The sequence below is a fragment of the Procambarus clarkii genome, chromosome 51, assembly GCF_040958095.1.
Source record: "Procambarus clarkii isolate CNS0578487 chromosome 51, FALCON_Pclarkii_2.0, whole genome shotgun sequence".
Taxonomy (NCBI): Eukaryota; Metazoa; Arthropoda; class Malacostraca; order Decapoda; family Cambaridae; genus Procambarus; species Procambarus clarkii.
In genome coordinates, this window is record NC_091200.1 from 18,516,022 (window position 1) to 18,536,983 (window position 20,962).

Sequence of the window (20,962 nt, forward strand, 5' to 3'; positions counted from 1 at the left end):
ATTTACAGAATACAGAACTTACAATGACGTAACAAAACGTCAGGTCGAATACTGTACCCAACCGTCGTGAGACCAGCCCCTGCATCCCCCCCCACACCCTCGAGACTTCAACACAAAAACCTCTAAAAGGTGCAGAATCTTGGCACGAGGCTGCGTCCCCAGGACTGACAAACGGTTCGTCAGCGACTGACCGAGGTTTCAGGAATATCAGGAGTCTTAACTCTGGTCACATTTGATTTGATTGTGTTTATTGTTGTACCCCCATACTCATCCTGTGAGCGGTAGCGCAAAAAAGCATTACAGAGGGCACAAAAGGTCTTTATCAGACCTCATCTTAGTTTATTACATAAACAATTCTCACGTTACTACAGATCAACAATACATAATACATCAATAAACGGTTGTTGTGTTATACATGATAACCAATGTCGTGGGTAATAAGCAGAATCGTATTATTATTATTATTATTATTATTATTATTATTATTTGTTATTCTTATTATTACGTACTGTAGCCAGTGACCGGTGATGACATCATGGCTGGCCAATCAGAGTCGTACAATTGACGTCACTGCACAGCGTACACCCAACACCCCTAGACTCCCGCCCACAGACCCCCCGCCCCCAGACCCCCGCCCACAGACCCCCCGCCCCCAGACCCCCGCCCACAGACCCCCGACCCCAGACTCCCGACCCCAGACCCCCGCCCACAGACCCACGCCTCCAGACCCCCGCCCACAGACCCACGCCTCCAGATCCCCGCCTCCAGACCCACGCCCCAAGAAGTGAAATTCCTCGAGAGAAAACCTCCGCCAAATGCCAGGGATGGCTCGGGACTCGCCGCTGTGAATCGCTCATGTGGTTGTATACCCACGCCTGAGCGTTCCCACACTGGCTTACCCACCCCCGGAGGTGTCCCACGCTGGCTTACCCACCCCCGGAGGTGTCCCACGCTGGCTTACCCACCCCCGGAGGTGTCCCACGCTGGCTTACCCACCCCCGGAGGTGTCCCACGCTGGCTTACCCACACTGGATCAGACCTACGCTATTGTGGAACAATTCAGTGTTTATTTCTAAACAACTTTATATAAGGGGACAATTTTAAGCATAATTCTGGAAATGTCGCACCACACCGAGGTACCTTCACCAAACGCTGATAATTTACACAACTTGAAAAGTAATTTAAAACAAAACTTGGGCAGTCTTGAAGCAACCAGAGCTGCCACTTTGGTGGAAAATATATCTAACGACGTAACCAGGGAACCTCGCTGTTAGGTTCGCAACCTGAGCGTCCCTTTCCCACACAAATTAAATCGGAGGAAATAAGGCTCTGCGGCCCCTCTAGACATAAGCCTTATTCCTCGAGAATGGTACGACGTTATCCTGCCTCCCGCTTTTGACCAGTCATGGGCGCTTCAAAAGTCACACCCCAGCTACAACCTCCACGGCTCCTCCACGGCTCCTATAACTAGCAGATCCTTGGGCAACCTCCTAGATAAGCCCAAGGATCAAGTGAGCGTATATCATTGACACTATAACAACCAGTACCACGTTACTTTAATAAATCGCAGCCGACTTGCAAGAATAAAATTGAGGAGAACGTGAACACATCAGAGACTATAAAAACCAGACCCAAGTGAGGTTGTACAGTTGAGAAACGCTCTTGAACTGCACCTCTCCTGCCGGAGGTGTTCCGCTCGACGCCCCGCCAAGGACACCCACCTCCTTGCTGCACCAACAAAACCTATCGGGCAATGTTCACCCCGGCACGAAAATACGGAGAGTTTGTCCTAGACACTGAGGGATGTCCGAGGACTACACATTCACGTGTGGAGTCGCAAGAAAGACTGGAACGGGGGACGGCATGTCCAGGGGGACGGCACGCCCAGGGGACAGCACGCCCAGGGGGACGGCACGTCCAAGGGGGACGGTACGCCCAGGAGGTACTGCACCAAGTTGGGAAGGACAGGAAGTCTAAATGAATCTCAGGAATAAGTCTAAATGAACAGAGTACACACAAGTGACCTCTTAAGGATGTGTGACAGATTTCCCTTAAACCAGCAAACAGAAGAACCAATTAGAAAGCACAATAGACCTTATTTTCACAAATCATGAACTGATCAGGAGCATAATGATTACAAAGACCTGTTATTCAGATCACAACCTAATTGAAGTACAGACAAGGATAGGTAATAGACCACGGGAGATATCTCCCGTCACGCAGTGATTAACTTGCAAGTAATAAAGCAAAACCTCACATAAATAAGCTGGGAAGAACAGCTAGAAAATGTAAACCTAAATCAATGCCTAGAAAAAAATTGGCTCTGTAGCTCTAGAAATATGTTCAAGCCACATACCACTTAGAAAAAATACAACACGATGCAAATGCAGACGAGGAGTCGCAATAACATGGCTGAAGCCATGGTGAAGAGGACATGAGGTGGAGCCGGTCGGCCGAGCGGACAGCACGCTGGACTTGTAATCCTGTGGTCCCGGGGTCGATCCCGGGCGCCGGCGAGAAACAATGGGCAGAGTTTCTTTCACCCTATGCCCCTGTTACCTAGCAGTAAAATAGGTACCTGGGTGTTAGTCAGCTGTCACGGGCTGCTTCCTGGGGGTGGAGGCCTGGTCGAGGACCGGGCCGCGGGGACACTAAAAGCCCCGAAATCATCTCAAGATAACCTCAAGATGGTGATCAACCCACGTCAGAAAATGAAGGAACGACGTTTCGGCCAAAACAAAAATGGAACGACAACTGCGTACTCTCTATAGGCGAAAAAAAAACCTATCCCAGGAACGACAATAAATATGTAGAGAAATAGAAACGATTGAACTATGGCTACAAGAATCATACAATTCAGGAGAGGCAAAGACAGCAAAAGGCCATCAGTGAAATAAGAGAGGAATCCAAAATACTTTTGTCCTATGCAAAATCTTGCCACCTCTTGGGTGGCTTAATCTTTATCAATTAATGATTCAGAACAGGGCACTCTGCCTCAAAAACTAAAATTGGGCTCCTGAGCAAGGAAGCTGGAATTTTCACAGCTGACAACAAAGAAACGAGTTAAATACTGAGGATACAGTACGATTCTGTTTTCAGTGAACCCCTACACACACTGAAGATAGATAACCAAAATGAATTCTTCATGAATGTTATACCAAGACCAAATAATATATCAGCTGTCACCCTAACCCCATTGGACTTGGAAATAGCCATAGACAGTATGCTCATGGACTCGGCATCAAGCCCTGAGTCCTGGAATTCCATATTCATTACGGAAAAAAAATTACAGGCTCTTAATATTATTTGAAGACGACGTCTAGACGAGAGAGACGCATAATAATTTATTCTTGGAAAATATTAGACGAACTGGTTCCAAATTTTCACACGGAAACAACACGACACGAGACCAGAAGGTATGGCATGCTGTACAAAACAGCCCACGTTGACAAGCTGAGGTGCAATAGGCACACAGAGAGAACTATAAACATTAAAGACAATCGACTTGAGAATGGTCCAGGACGGACCGAAACGTCGTCGTCCCTTCACCTTCTAGTGTGTGGTCTGGTTAACATAAACATTAAAGGCTCAAGAATTTTCAGCACTCTTCCTCTTAAACGTAAGGGGCATAACTGGCAGACTTCTCAAGGTGTTTAAAAAGATAACTTTATACACACTTCCAAATGATACCCGATGAACCAAGTTGTGATTCATACGTCAGGCTGCGAGAAGCCACATACAATAGTCTGGTAGACCAGACCACCAACCAGGAGGTCTGGCCAGAAACCGGGTCGCGGGGAAGTTCATCCTCGGAATCAATGTAAGGCAAGGCAACCTCAGAGGGAACAAGAAACAAGAGGGGATATATTAACAACATATACAATGCTAGTACATAAAATGCTTTAGGCATTGTATGTACTAGCTCTATCTATAAATCCTTCAACTTTTTGTATCTCACCTTGTATGTATGTACTTTACCTGAATAAATATTTGTATTTGTATTTGTATAAGATAGTGTGGAGCAATAGACAGGGTGGACAAAAACTGCCTCTTTTTGGTGATAGACAGTAGAACAAGAGGACACTGATGGTATCTGAGAAACGCAAATGAGCAAGAAATTTGCGAAAATATTCGTACCCTGTACGGACGGTCAACAAGTGGAATGCACTGAAAGGAAAATATTGTGTAAACCACCTCCATTCACAACTTGAAGGCCACATGTGACACAGCTTTAGAACGTCAGAATAGCTAAGCTACACTACAATAGCTACGACAAGAGCCAGCAGGTGCGGCCCAAGAGCTAGACCTCACTTCCTCAAAGTCACTGATTTGTTAGGTACCGGCAAGTAAGCCCTACCCTCGCACCACCACAAGGAGCAGGGGAGCTGGAAGAACCGGGTGGTGTGGGGGCAAGAAAGTGGTAAGTGGAGTCAACGCCCAGCCCACACCTGTCCTGGGGCAGCTCCTCTCTACATACTGCACCGGGGGGGGGGGGGGGGGGGGAAGGGGAAGAGAGAGAGAGAGAGAGAGAGAAGAGAGAGAGAAAACAATTGGGAGAGTAGAGCCGCCGCCGCCTTCACACAGCCTGTATAGGTGCGTGAATGAGGCACAAGATGGTTGATTGGTTGGTTTAGATTCAGCTACTCGGAACATAAGTTCCAAGTAGTTTACGGGCTATGGTGAGCCGGTAACTTACCTGGCACATGAGCGGGGCAAGTAGCACGGGCTACGGTGAGCCCGTAGTGGACTTACCTGGCACTGGATCGGTGCCCCCCGGTGTCTCTTTGGCACAAGGTGGGCAAGCATCTAACTTGACGTCATTGGTGCACTTCACCAGCTGAATGGATGAGGTGGGCAAGCGGCTAACTGGAAGCTATTTGTACAGCCCAACAAGGGGATGGATGACGGGTGCAATATGTTGGCTGCAAATTAGCGCACTATTTACTAAATTTAGTAGATGGCAAGTCCGCTAATTATCTTAATTTTTGTTTAATGTCTTCGGCAACCCCTCGCCATTTTCTTATATACATTGTGTAGAGGTGACCTCTATTATTTGTAACTGGAGGTGGGAAGCGTGTTTTATGGGGAGGGGTTGTGGGGGGTTCTTTTACTCCTACTGTGATGTCTTGTCGTCTATGCCTGTCATCATCATTATCACCGTTATATTGTACATCATTTGTTAAATTTCTTGAGGCTATCACATGCATTAGCTTAGTTTATCACCGTTTTATTTCTGTTTATCACCACCGTTATAACTGTTTATCACCGTTATCACAGTATTATTTTATTTTTAGTTTATCACCGTATTTCTCACCGTTTACCCCATTTTACCTATATTATTTTTCACTGAATTATTCTTAAGTTTTGTCCGAAACGCTTTCCGTAGCAGTGGCTTTATTGTAATACGTAACTCCCATACCTTCACATATGCATTTGTATTATATTCGTATATATGCATATCTTGTGAATAAAATATTATTATTATTATTATTATTATTATTATTATTATTATTATTATTATTATTATTATTATTATTATTATTGCTGCTGCAGGAGGATGATGAAGAACAAGGGTGTGAGGGCCGCACCTTGAGGAAGCACGCTTCGCTCACCACTCAGGTTGGACTGTGTTTGCTGTACTGACATTCTTTGTAACCTGTTAGTTAGGAAACAGAAAAACCATCTACTTTACCTGTTATTTCTTCGGCTTTTATTTGATAAGCTATTCTTCCATTGATACAGTTATCACAAGCTTTTTGCTAAATTTGTGTACGCAACGTCTGCAGTTTTGTTTGGTTTTTATGCAAGTACAGAATACACAACTTTTGATTCCTATTGGAATCAAAATTTTGATTCTTAATTTTGTCACAGTGATCACCTAGTTGTGAAAGACAAGATCTTCCTACTCTAAAACCATGTTGACCTGGATTGTTTAACATTCTTTTTTAGAATAACTGATTCTTATAGGGGTTGAGCTTCAGCTCTTTGATCTCGCCTCTCACCCTGCAGTTGACTGTTGTACAGGTGCCAGAGCTTCTGGGCTCTGTCACCTGTGTACGTTTCCCTACACGTCATCTTAGTGCATTCCATTTATTCACTATCTTAAAACTGAGCAAACTATTTACAGTGACTCTGGCCCATTTGGGTATTTCATCTTTGTCCCCCTTGTTCTCGTACCTGTATAGTCCCCTTCCAATTGTCTATGTGAAGCAGAACTGGTGGAGGAGGGCGGTTGGTGGAGGCAGGTTGAGGGAGAGAACTGGTGGAGGAGGGTGCTTAGTGGAGGCAGGTTGAGGGAGAAAACTGGTGGAGGAGGAGGGCTGTGAAGATGAAGACTAGGAAAAGGGTGGCTAGCAAAGGAAGGTTGACGAAGGCGTGAAAGTGGAGGAGAGGAGGGGGGGGGCGGTGAGGTGGAAACAGGCAAGGAGGTAGGTTATACAGGTCGAGGCCTACCGCCCACCGACTCTGGTCTAACCTGTTGTACAACCCATCCCTGCGCAGAGTCCAACTGTTCCATCTCAGGTATTTCGTAATTACCTCGAATCTCACTCACTCACCTCCTTGCACCCTCATCCCCGTACTTCATAAACGTTCTATCAGCCGATGCTCCTTGTGTACAGTGTGGTCTAGATCATCTCCACTCCCCACCACCCAGAGAATGTTGTTGTTTTAGATGCAGCTTCTGGGAACCAAAAGTTCCAAGCAGCACGGGCTATGGCGAGCCCGTCGTACTCACCTGGCACAGGAGATGTGCCCACCCAGAGAAACTTTACTAAGATAATGTACACAAAACAATGTGTGTGTGGAGACTCTTCGTCGACTACTCGACCTTCTCACCTGTCCGTCCATCATCCACCCAACCTTATTACCTAACCGTTCGCCGTCCAATCGACCCTCTCGCCTGTCCATCATCCACCCAACCCTCTCACCTAACCGTTCGCCGTCCAATCGACCCTCTCGCCTGTCCATCATCCACCCAACCCTCTCACCTAACCGTTCGCCGTCCAATCGACCCTCTCGCCTGTCCATCATCCACCCAACCCTCTCACCTAACCGTTCGCCGTCCAATCGACCCTCTCGCCTGTCCATCATCCACCCAATCCTCTCACCTAACCGTTCGCCGTCCAATCGACCCTCTCGCCTGTCCATCATCCACCCAATCCTCTCACCTAACCGTTCGCCGTCCAATCGACCCTCTCACCTGTCCATCAACCACCCAACCCTCTCATCTATCCGTTCGCCGTCCAATCGACCCTCTCGCCTGTCCATCTGCCATCTATCCGACTGTCCGTCACCTTATCAACCGAGACTGTTGACAGAGAGACTCCTCCCCCGAGGTAAACACGGACGGGTAGGCGGCCCACCTGATTACCTCACCCGTCACAACAACAAGGTCAGGTAGTTATCAGGGGAAAGTGCTACGCCAGTATATAAAAATAGCACTTGGAAGGGATCTGAAGAGAAACAACCTGAGGTACGACGAAAGGAAGGTTGGTGCCTCAATCACTTGGAACCATCGGGGATCGAGCCCAGAACTACACCAAGCGAGGCCTCCACTGTACCGACACCTGCTTGATGGGGTTCTGGAAGTTCTCCTACCTCCCCAAGCCAGGTAAGTCCACTACGGGCTCACCATAGCCCGTGCTACTTTGGAACTTTTGTTCCAAGTAGCTGAATCTAAAACAACAACATCTTCAAGTCAACTCTACAAGATGTTATATAGAGTCAGCGAGTGGGAAGGTATAGTGGCCACTCTCCCACTGTGCACACACAACATCATTAGTATCATCACCCAGATATCAGTGAAGATAGCGGGAGCACAATAGGAAAACATGGGGGTGATAACCAGTACCTATTTACCCACCCACACACACACACACACACACATGGGGGGACATGATCACAACCTACAAAATCCTCAGGGGAATCGACCGGGTAAACAAGGATGAACTATTCAACACTGGTGGGACGCGAACAAGGGGACACAGGTGGAAGCTGAGTACCCAAATGAGCCACAGAGACGTTAGAAAGAACTTTTTCAGTGTCAGAGTAGTTAGTAAATGGAATGCATTAGGAAGTGATGTGGTGGAGGCTGACTCCATACACAGTTTCAAATGTAGATATGATAGAGCCCAATAGGCTCAGGAATCTGTACACCAGTTGATTGACGGTTGATAGGCGGGACCAAAGAGCCAGAGCTCAACCCCCGCAAGCACAATTAGGTGAGTACAATTAGGTGAGTACACACCCGCTCCCTCATGACCTAACCTCCACAACAAATGTGTACACCAGCCGCCGCCTCTCTTCTCGTCTCAATGAGAAAGCTGTATTTGTCCAAACAATGAGTTGGTGTATTTTGTGGCTTATTGGCTTCACTTGCATTATAATTTCCACGCGAGTGCTTTATGTTAATTGTTTACATGTCTGTGTATGTATGTATATATGTATGTATGTATGTATGTATGTATGTATGTATGTATGTATGTATGTATGTATGTATGTATGCATGCATGCATGTATGTATGTATGTATGTATGTATGTATGTATGTATGTATGTATGTATGTATGTATGTATTATATATAATGTTTGAGCGGAGACAAGCAGTGTTATCCCTCTAAATACTAATATGTCAATATACCACTGCTTCTAATTATACCAAAACACCGGAATTTGGACGTTGCGGTCAACTACGGCACAACTGTTGTGCATTATGAGTGTGAGTGAGGACAAGCCGGTGATCCCAGTAACGGCACGATAACTAATGATGTCACATTATCCCGGTAACGGCACGATAACTAATGATGTCACATTATCCCAATAACATCACGATAACTAATGATGTCACATTATCCCGGTAACGGCACGATAACTAATGATGTCACATTATCCCAGTAACGGCCCGATAACTAATGATGTCACATTCAAGTTCTGGCTAAACCACCTTGAATAATTTGATCATTGCTTCCAGTTCCTTAGTTATTCATTGAATCATTTCCTCGCCACCCATTCACTTGTTTGGCTTGCAAGTTATGCAACAGAAGTAACAAAAGTAAATGTTATGTTATAATAGTTTAACTAGTGCAAATGATGCACTAGTTAAACAATGTACCTCAAATTTCTACTGAGAAAGCTTTATATGTAACTCAAAAAGCTCAAAAGGTCAAAAAAGGTCAACTTCCGAACTTCAAAAAGTTCGGAAGTTAAAAAGTACGTTTATGACATAAGAATACAAAGCAAGAACAGTGAATACAAAGAAGTCATAGCCTCGACGCCGTCTGCGTAAAGAACTAGTTTATGCTGAATGTTAAAGGAGGCCTGGTCAGGGCTCGAGCCGCAAGAACATGGGTCACGGGGGCTGAGACCCGTTGAATGTCCCCACCGCCCTCTTAGGACATCTAGGGACATCTAGGGACATCTAGGGACATCTCGGGACATCCAGACGCCAGTAACTGTTTACCTCGAGCTCACGTTTCCATGGTTTTCCTGGTACTGTATATGTTCACCCCAAGACACCACCACCCGGCCACCACACAGCTGCCAGGATGTGTACCCACCCGTGACAACACCACCCCATAACGCCCACACCACCACCACCACCACCAGGGCATAATACCCACACGCCCACGCCCACGCCCACGCCACCAAACACATGACCCAGACTGTGCACTCACCCGGCGAACACACACACACACACGCCCACACGCCCGGGCCACCAGGCCGTCAGATGACCTACACTGTCACCACTTGGTAAACACTAACACACATACAAAGAATAGTCCAGTATAGAAAGGAATAGAAAAGAAAGTCCAAAGGGAGAGAAATCCTCAAATGGAATCATACAGATGAAAAGACTAAGAGGTTGATATTACGCCGAACCTGTTTCCCGAAGCCCCACACCAACTTATAACAGCCGCATACGCAAAATTGGCTAACATAAGAACAGTCTTTAGGACTCTGAATTTAGAGTCCTAAAGACCTTTAAAGAAAAGATTCGAGACCTTTTATACCATGTATGTCACACCATTTGTCTTTTATGAAGAACGACTAAAAGAATTCTCCCTGAACACCTGTTGGGTATCATCTTCTACCACCCACTGATTAGATTGTGTTAACAGTTTACAGAATTTACGACATATATAGCAATCACTGCTAACTAGAATTAACCCCCATACCCATTCAACCAATTATAGGTATAGGTTAAGTAATAATTGTAATTACGAAGCAATAAGATGCTTATCTTAACATTCTAAGAAGGTTAGGTAAGGTCGGTGTTTTCTATGAAGCTTTTCAAGGTAAACTAAAATATTCACAATAAATTAGTATGTCACATATGCACGTATTTAATAAGTCAATATTGACTTAAAGAAAGTGCGAGAACGGGTTAACCCATTACATGTGATGGGCGTCGAGTACCCCCATGATGGACCTCCTGCCAGGGCAGTAACATGGCCGCCTGTCCCTGACCTATGATGGGGTGTAGGGTCAAGAGTGAAGGACTGGCTAGGTCACGTGGGTCACGCCCCTACAAGGACCACAGGACTCTTCATCATCCCCTCCCACTCTGGAAGGTTAAAAATAACAATGACCTCCACCTTGCAACACTGCAGCTCTTGGCCACATGGTTGCAATGAGCAACTTTGCATGTTCTTATCAAGTAAGAGGTTGCTGACCAAACTTCAGTTCTCGGATACAACTTTTCCAACCGCTGGCCGCCTACATTAATGTAATAATTTTAATATTTTGTCCCGAAGGGCTAGATTATTGGGCAGCGTCATTCATCCTGTGAATAACATACCGCCATAACAGCGTGTACACCATCACCCAACAGGAGTGAGTCCGGTGGGTTGTTCATCCTGTCACTTGTTTCCTGATCCCTCTCTTTCCTGTATGTATGAATGTATGTGCGGTGAGCTAACCTCTCTACCAGCCATTTGCAGCCACGATAACCATTCTTCCATAACTGAATTAAGATACATCAACAAGGACACACACAGTGAGAGGATACATCAAGGACACACAGCGTGAGGATACATCAAGGACATACATTGAGAGGATACATCAAGTTCTTCTACTTCCCGAGCCCGGCCTGGGGCCAGAATCGATTTGTGATAACTTGGTCCAACAGGCTGTTGTTTGGAGCTGCCCGCAGGCCCACATAGCCACACCAAAACCCGGTTAGTCCTGCTAATTGTGTATTGGGTGAGAGATTATCTTCTCTAGCGCAATGGACGCTTGTTTGGTATCCACTTCTGGACTGCCATGGATGCTTATGAGTGAGGCATCCACTTCTGGACTGCCATGGATGTTTCCTCAGATATGTGCTTTTCAGGACTGGGAAGCGTGAAGTTAATTTTGAAATCGATTTTAAGGATTTTGTTGGAGGTGCTGAGGTTTAAATAGTTGTTTAAAGGTCAGAAGTTGTGGATCTGATGAGGGCAGAAGTCCATTTGGAGGCTTGATGTGTGTGTCAAGGTCAATGTTGTGTGTTGGGACAATTGAAGCAAAGTTCACAGGTAAAACATCATCCCTCGTGTCAACCAACACCAGTGCCACTACCACCAACATTTCTGCTCGCTGCCACTGCTAATAGTACCACCATTAATACAGTCACAAGTACCACCGCTACTACCACCTCCCACCATCATTACAACACCACACTAGATGAACAACCCAGCGGGTTTTGTTCCCTATAGCCGGTGGGGATGTTGTACTTCTTCCAGCATGAACAACACCCCCCCCCCCCTTCCCTCTCATCTCCCAAATAGCTGGATGATCACTCACAGGATGAGTGGCGCTGCCCAATAAACTATAGTCTCCGGAGCAAAATTAAATAACCACTATTACCATCACCCCTGTCACTATTACCACCATCAGTGCCACTGCCACCACCATCACTTGACTACCATCCCCATCACTGCTCAAACACCCTCGAGAGATGAAACAGAGGTGATATGATCACAACATACAAGATACTGAGGTCAAAAGACGAGTTGAACAAGGATCGCGTCTTGAGAGAAAGAAGGACAAGAGGACACAAGTGGAAGCTGGACATACAAATGTGTTGAAGAAGTGTCAGGAGACACTTGTATCCATGGCAGGTGTTGAGCTAGTGGAGTGTATGTACTCAAGTGGAGAGTACCTCCCCACTCACGACCTTATGCCCACATTTCCTAGTGGGAGGGCATGAAGAGCTGGAGTGCATGTAATCACCGTTACATAAGCACTGTCACTGCTAACTACCACCGTAACTCACTATTGAGTATCCACCACCCACGTACCACCACCACCACCACGTCTGCTACCACCACCACTTCAAGCCCCCCACCCCCCCCCACACACTACCAACACCCCCCTTACCACAGCTTAAGTCGACAGATCCAACAGAACCACAATTGTTGAGAACCACAATTGTTGAGAACCACAACTCCCAACTGTGGTTCTGTTGACAGATCCAACAGAACCACAAGTCCAAGAGAAGTAACGACGCCCCCGATAAAAATAACGAGGAGGCGAAGCCCAAAGAACTAATCTGCCTTATCCCTTCCAATCCAGGCCGTAGAGACCTATAGGTAAGCACTCACCACCACCACCACCCACCTTCCCCCAGCAACATCACCAAGACGAGTCCTTCTTCATCTCCTCTACCCCCCCCCCCCCTCCCTCCAACCCCTTCCCCAACCCTAAAAACTGGTCAGGGCAGAGGTGACCTCAACTCACCTCACTAGCTCCCTCCTCCCCTCCCCCCTCTCCCTTCATAATACATTCGATCGTGACAGCATTTCTTAAAATCTCAAAATTGTTAACCAGCTTACACACACAGCTTGAGTGAAATACCCTTTTTCCTCTATTCCATCTACTAAAATATCCCGTTATTTTCTCCTGAACCCCATTTGTCCAATCTCTGTTCCAAATATGAATAACAGTACTATCGTGTCTGCCCTTCCACTGGCACACAACGTCAGCGGAGTGTAGCCTGTTGCCACATTAATTAAGCAGTCTCCGTGGTGTAGTGGTAAGACACTCGCCTGGCGTTCCGCGAGCGCTATGTCATGGGTTCGTATCCTGGCCGGGGAGGATTTACTGGGCGCAATTCCTTAACTGTAGCCTCTGTTTAACGCAACAGTAAAATGTGTACTTGGATGAAAAAACGATTCTTCGCGGCAGGGGATCGTATTCCAGGGACCTGCCCGAAACGCTACGCGTACTAGTGGCTGTACAAGAATGTAACAACTCTTGTATATATCTAAAAAAAAAAAAAAAAAAAAAAAAAAAAGAGTAACATTTACATTACAGACAGAAGGATTAGCGGGGGGCCATAACCAGGCGGGAGACTTGGCCCAAACCGCCTCCATATCACCCGAACCTCTCCGTGATAAATCCTCCCTGACGGTAACTCCTTTTATTACTTACAGTTAGACTCACCTAGATATATATATTTTGTATTTTATTTATTTATACAAGAATTGTTACATTCTTGTACAGCCACTAGCACGCATAGGGTTTCGGGCAAGTCTTTAATGCTAATTTTCACACACACATTTCCCCACGAAGCAGCCCGTAGCAGCTGTCTAACTCCCAGGTACCTATTTACAGTTAGGTGAACAGGCGCATTAGGGTGAAAGAAAATCTACCCATTTATTTCCGCTTCCGCCGGGGATCGAACCCGGACCCTTAGGGCTACGAACCCTGAGCGCTATCCACTCAGCCGTTAAGCCCCCTCTCTTCTCTCTCTGCGACACACACACACACAGAACTTTGTATACCACATATGTCAGGCCAATCCTGGAGTATGCAGCCCCAGCATGGAGTCCATATCTAGTCAAGGATAAGACTAAACTGGAAAAGGTTCAAAGGTTTGCCACCAGACTAGTACCCGAGCTGAGAGGTATGAGCTACGAGGAGAGACTACGGGAATTAAACCTCACTTCGCTGGAAGACAGAAGAGTTAGGGGGGACATGATCACCACATTCAAGATTCTGAAGGGGATTGATAGGGTAGATAAAGACAGTCTATTTAACACAAGGGGAACACGCACAAGGGGACACAGGTGGAAACTGAGTGCCCAAATGAGCCACAGAGATATTAGAAAGAACTTTTTTAGTGTCAGAGTGGTTGACAAATGGAATGCATTAGGGGGTGATGTAGTGGAGGCTGACTCCATACACAGTTTCAAGTGTAGATATGACAGAGCCCGATAGGCTCAGGAATCTGTACACCTGTTGATTGACGGTTGAGAGGCGGGACCAAAGAGCCAGAGCTCAACCCCCGCAAACACAACTAGGTGAGTACACACACACACACACACACACAGACACACACACACACACACACACACACACACACACACACACACACACACACACACACACACACACACACACACACACACACACACACACACACACACACATACATACATTTGTCAGAGTAGTTGACAAATGGAAGGCACTAGGAAGTGATGTGGTGGAGGCTGACTCCATACACAGTTTCAAGTGTAGATATGATAAGAGCCCAGTAGGCTCAGGAATCTGTACACCAGTTGTTTGACAGTTAAGAGGCGGGACTAAAGAACCAGAGCTCACCCCCCCCCCGCAAGCACAACTAGGTGAGTACACACACGTACACATACACACTTCCTGGTGGAGGCAGACTCCATACACATTTTCAAATATAAATATAAGAGCCCGATAAGCTCAGGAATCTGTAAACCAATTGATTGAGAGTTAACAGTTGAAAAGCGGGACCAAAGAGCCAAAGCTCAACCCCCTCGCAAGCACACCTAGATGAGTACAGCTAGGTGAGTACACATACACAAGATGCCTATCCCCGACAAAATAAATTATTTCTGTCCCACCTGGGAGTCTAACCCGAGATTCACAAGTGTGAGTCGAGAGCTAAACCAAGTGAAAAAATTATATTTTTTATAATATATATTTGCTTGGATAAAGTTTGTGGCTAATATAAGAAGTTGGTGTAATTAATAATCTTATTACAGCGCGACAAACTTCCCCCCAACCTTACGTGTGACGAAATATAGATGTTTATCTCTCAGAATGTTTGGTAATATGTTTATTGTTTGTGATGTGTGTCTATGTATGTATTAACACGATGTACTGAACGGGGTGAGAATAGCTTGAGCTACCTCATCCCTTTGTGTGTATTTTACCTCAATAAACTTATTTCAATTTCAATTTCAACTACGTGTGACTGACAACCTCCTCTCGTGTCCTCTCAACTCTCCACCACCACCCCTTGGGGGCCGGCGGCTGAGCGGACAGAACACTGGACGCGTGATCCTGTGGTCCCGGGTTCGATCCCAGGCGCCGGCGAGAAACAATGGGCAGAGTTTCTTTCAACCTGATGCCACCTGTTACCTAGCATTAAATAGGTACCTGGGAGTTAGTCAGCTGTCACGGGCTGCTTCCTGGGGGTGGAGGCCTGGTCGAGGGACACTAAAGCCCCGAAATTATCTCAAGATAACCCCTCAACGCTCTCTAACGCCCTCTGCCTACCTCCCTCTACTGACGTTCAGCCTCGCCCCCCCCTTCCACCCACGCCTACTCCATCCCGGATTTCTTTCTCATTTCTCTCTCCTCCCCCCCTCTCTCTCTCTCCCCCCTCTCTCTCTCTCTCTCTCTCCCACTCCCACTGTCAGCACTTTCTCACCCAGGTTCAGCTACCCTTGACATTAGTGCATTAGCCTCGGGATGTTCCTTGTCTCACCAGACTCCTGCTGCTGCTGCTGCCCCACCTCACCACGCTAGTGCACGCAACACACCATGCATGCCTGCAACGTGCACGCAATGCATGCATGCCACGTGCACGCAATGCACGCATGCGTGCCCCTAATACTTAGGTGCACAACAGGCGAGTGTTGGAGCACTTCTACCCAGCCTAAAGTTCGACACTGAGGCTATACACCTGCTAAGGGAGCTATTGCAGCTCTTGGCCCTCCGGCTCTTGCAAAATTTCTGTAACTGATCACTTTAAGCAAGTTTTACTATTTATCATAGGCCTTCACATTTCCACTTGCCAGTAACAGTACATTATCAACATGCGCAAGAAATAGTCCTTCCAAAAAAATTTTCATAATACTTAATTGGTATTTCTCAGCCTTTCTTTATCTCTTCTCCCAGCGTCCACCAGACCCCTGGCTCCTCTCCCAGCGTCCACCAGACCCCTGGCTCCTCTCCCAGCGTCCACCAGACCCCTGGCTCCTCTCCCAGCGTCCACCAGACCCCTGGCTCCTCTCCCAGCGTCCACCAGACCCCTGGCTCCTCTCCCAGCGTCCACCAGACCCCTGGCTCCTCTCCCAGCGTCCACCAGACCCCTGGCTCCTCTCCCAGCGTCCACCAGACCCCTGGCTCCTCTCCCAGCGTCCACCAGACCCCTGGCTCCTCTCCCAGCGTCCACCAGACCCCTGGCTCCTCTCCCAGCGTCCACCAGACCCCTGGCTCCTCTCCCAGCGTCCACCAGACCCCTGGCTCCTCTCCCAGCGTCCACCAGACCCCTGGCTCCTCTCCCAGCGTCCACCAGACCCCTGGCTCCTCTCCCTGCGTCCACCAGACCCCTGGCTCCTCTCCAGGCGTCCACCAGACCCCTGGCTCCTCTACCAGCGTCCACCAGACCCCTGACTCCTCTACCAACGTCCACCAGACCCCTGGCTCCTCTCCCAGCGTCCACCAGACCCCTGATTCCTCTCCCAGCGTCCACCAGACCCCTGGCTCCTCTTCCAGCGTCCACCAGACCCCTGGCTCCTCTTCCAGCGTCCATCAGACCCCTGGCTCCTCTACCAGCGTCCATCAGACCCCTGGCTCCTCTCCCAGCGTCCATCAGGCCCCTGGCTCCTCTCCCAGCGTCCACCAGACCCCTGACTCCCCTCCCAGCGTCCACCAGACCCCTGGCTCCTCTTCCAGCGTCCACCAGACCCCTGGCTCCTCTCCCAGCGTCCACCAGACCCCTGGCTCCTCTTCCAGCGTCCACCAGACCCCTGGCTCCTCTCCCAGCGTCCACTAGACCCCTGGCTCTTCTCCCAGCGTCCACCAGACCCCTGGCTCCTCTCCCAGAGTCCACCAGACCCCTGGCTCCTCTCCCAGCGTCCACCAGACCCCTGGCTCCTCTTCCAGCGTCCACCAGACCCCTGGCTCCTCTCCCAGCGTCCACTAGACCCCTGGCTCTTCTCCCAGCGTCCACCACACCTTGGCTCCTCTCCCAGCGTCCACCACACCCCTGGCTCTTCTCCCAGCGTCCACCAGACCCCTGGCTCCTCTCCCAGAGTCCACCAGACCCCTGGCTCCTCTCCCAGCGTCCACCACACCCTGGCTCTTCTCCCAGCGTCCACCACACCCTGGCTCCTCTCCCAGCGTCCACCACACCCCTGGCTCTTCTCCCAGCGTCCACCAGACCCCTGGCTCCTCTTCCAGCGTCCACCAGACCCCTGACTCCTCTTCCAGCGTCCACCAGACCCCTGACTCCTCTCCCAGCGTCCACCAGACCCCTGACTCCTCTTCCAGCGTCCACCAGACCCCTGACTCCTCTTCCAGCGTCCACCAGACCCCTGACTCCCCTCCCAGCGTCCACCAGACCCCTGGCTCCTCTTCCAGCGTCCACCAGACCCCTGACTCCCCTCCCAGCGTCCACCAGACCCCTGGCTCCTCTTCCAGCGTCCACCAGACCCCTGACTCCCCTCCCAGCGTCCACCAGACCCCTGGCTCCTCTTCCAGCGTCCACCAGACCCCTGGCTCCTCTCCCAGCGTCCACTAGACCCCTGGCTCCTCTCCCAGCGTCCACTAGACCCCTGGCTCTTCTCCCAGCGTCCACCACACCCCTGGCTCTTCTCCCAGCGTCCACCACACCCTGGCTCCTCTCCCAGCGTCCACCACACCCCTGGCTCCTCTCCCTGCGTCCACCAGACCCCTGGCTCCTCTCCCAGAGTCCACCAGACCCCTGGCTCCTCTCCCAGCGTCCACCACACCCTGGCTCTTCTCCCAGCGTCCACCACACCCTGGCTCCTCTCCCAGCGTCCACCAGACCCCTGGCTCCTCTCCCTGCGTCCACCAGACCCCTGGCTCCTCTCCCAGCGTCCACCAGACCCCTGGCTCCTCTCCCAGCGTCCACCAGACCCCTGGCTCCTCTCCCAGCGTCCACCAGACCCCTGGCTCCTCTCCCTGCGTCCACCAGACCCCTGGCTCCTCTCCAGGCGTCCACCAGACCCCTGGCTCCTCTACCAGCGTCCACCAGACCCCTGACTCCTCTACCAACGTCCACCAGACCCCTGGCTCCTCTCCCAGCGTCCACCAGACCCCTGACTCCTCTCCCAGCGTCCACCAGACCCCTGGCTCCTCTACCAGCGTCCACCAGACCCCTGGCTCCTCTCCCAGCGTCCACCAGACCCCTGACTCCTCTCCCAGCGTCCACCAGACCCCTGGCTCCTCTACCAGCGTCCACCAGACCCCTGACTCCTCTACCAACGTCCACCACACCCCTGGCTCCTCTACCAGCGTCCACCAGACCCCTGGCTCCTCTACCAGCGTCCACCAGACCCCTGACTCCTCTACCAACGTCCACCACACCCCTGGCTCCTCTACCAGCGTCCACCAGACCCCTGGCTCCTCTACCAGCGTCCACCAGACCCCTGGCTCCTCTACCAGCGTCCACCAGACCCCTGACTCCACTACCAACGTCCACCAGACCCCTGACTCCACTACCAACGTCCACCAGACCCTTGCCTCCTCTCCCAGCGTCCAACAGACCCCACAACCTTCACCGACTCTTGAAGACAGGAAAGAAGAGACCTCACAGCCCCACACTGTTCTGAGAAAGCTGGGACTCCCACAATATATTTATCTTCCTTGTAACCCAAGCCGGAGGGAGCAGCATCTCCAGCCTCCTTCAGCAACATATGGTGCCGCAAAACACTGCACCAGCGTGGCCGTGCACCACCATTCAGCGGTATCTTGCAACACCATACTGAAAAACCTTTGACCAATAACAGTATAGCTCCTGGTAGCCAAGACCTGAACAAACCCCCTTCCTCCCCCCCCCCCCGCTTCAACATTTTGCAACGTGCCGTACATCACAGGAATGGACAGCAGATTAAATAAATCAAAGCCGTTTAGAGCCCCTGTTAAAAATTATTAGAATTTTTATAATTGAGAAATAACAATTAATAAATTACATTGGTATTTTTGACCAGACCACACACTAGAAGTTGAAGGGACGACGACGTTTCGGTCCGTCCTGGACCATTCTCAAGTCGATTCTCAAGTTGACGGACCGAAACGTCGTCGTCCCTTCAACTTCTAGTGTGTGGTCTGGTCAACATACTTCAGCCACGTTATTGTGACTCATCGCCTACATTGGTATTACATCTTACAAGTAACATAACACACGTGAACCTGAAACAATTAGTTTTGGTTCAGACAAGGAAAGGAAAATATGCCTTTTTTGGCCCTGAGGTCGGGGCCGGTCGGCCGAGCGGACAGCACGCTGTACTTATGATCCTATGGTCCTGGGTTCGATCCCAGGCGCCAGCGAGAAACAATGGGCAGAGTTTCTTTCACCCTATGTCCCTGTTACCTAGCAGTAAAATAGGTACCTGGGTGTTAGTCAGCTGTCACGGGCTGCTTCCTGGGGGTGGAGGCCTGGTCGAGGACCGGGCCGCGGGGACACTAAAAAAAACCGAAATCATCTCAAGATAACCTCAAGATAGGTGAGGAATTTGCTGCTGCGTAAATGCTGTATTTTACTCACATTAATGTGTGGGAAAATGAAGTCAATGCTGCTCTTGTCAGCTTCTTCTGACATGTCAAGGTTTCCGAAAATAATTTTTTTGTACATTTCTGGGTTAATGCAGACATTAACTGGTGTTTCTTTCAATATTTTCTAGTTCGTACCTAAAGTTGAAACATGATTGCCTCCAAATTGAAATGATTTGTAAATGTATCAATGGCTTTTCAAAACTATCCAAATCGACTCTCTCTCTCTGCAACATTTCCAAATTAATTTTGTGTAATATTGCGCTGTTAGATACTTAGAAATGTTGCAGTTTCTTCATTATAAGCTGAATTTAGTCGTTCTTAAAGAAAGCTGTTCAGTACACTTGAGTCATTGATGCTCGAAAATTGCATTTGAAGATCAAGAATGTGAGTTCATGTAACTCATGAGAAAACAGACGTGTGACATAAGGTTTCCGGAAATATTTTTAAGTGCCGTTTTCAACATGAAGGTTGACTTCAAGGACTTTGGTGTTGTCAAACATATCCTCAAGTGTTTTGCCAGAGCCTTGTAAGTTGGTGGTCTAGTCATAAATGTCAGAAGGAAACACATATCAATCTACATATCCGCACGTCAGATAATTTTTGACGAGAGTACTTTTAATTTTTCCAATACCCATGAAAACGTTCAAGAACAAAACGTCTATTGAGCCAAAGAAGTTCAGTGTATAGGTAGTCCTGTGTATAAGTAAATATGTGTATAAGTAGTCCTGTGTAGACTTCGATCAGTTAATTGTGAAGTTGTCTTTCAAAGCTCGGCTTTGGTTACAGTGTTCATCATATTTTCATCATACGGGGTGAGAATAGCTTGAGCTACCTCAACCCTTTGTGTGTATTTTACCTCAATAAACTTATTTCAATTTCAATCATATTTCAAGTCCATAAGGCCAGGAGTCTAACCAGTGGATGTCTAAAAAATTTTTGCAAACATTTACAAACCTGCCTTCTTGCCAATCACGCTGCGTGACAAGTTTCAGTGACAACCACCACTTGTCACGCAAACTGGTTTTGAAATGTCAACCTGTGGAGTTTAAAGTAAGGAGGGGGGGGGGAGAGAGCACACTACACACACACAGTGCTAACAAATTAGTTTTGCACGTTATAGGTTCGTCTCCCCCCTCAACCCCCTGCTCAGGGCCAATAAGGATCACCAGCATGCAACCCGCACAACAGTTGCCTTACTC

General features: G+C 48.6%; 2 protein-coding genes across 3 annotated transcripts in view; one reads left to right on the forward strand and one right to left on the reverse strand.

Annotated features, from left to right (window-relative positions):
* MESR3 (misexpression suppressor of ras 3) overlaps positions 1–20,962 on the reverse strand; it is a 187,868-nt gene that overhangs the window by 92,874 nt on the left and 74,032 nt on the right. The window lies entirely within an intron of this gene.
* On the forward strand, positions 1,754–17,019 carry LOC123774474 (putative uncharacterized protein DDB_G0290521). The gene is made up of 2 exons (XM_069303806.1): positions 1,754–1,942; positions 16,117–17,019. Exons 1-2 carry the CDS (start codon positions 1,754–1,756, stop codon positions 17,017–17,019), a joined length of 1,092 nt encoding a protein of 363 aa, XP_069159907.1.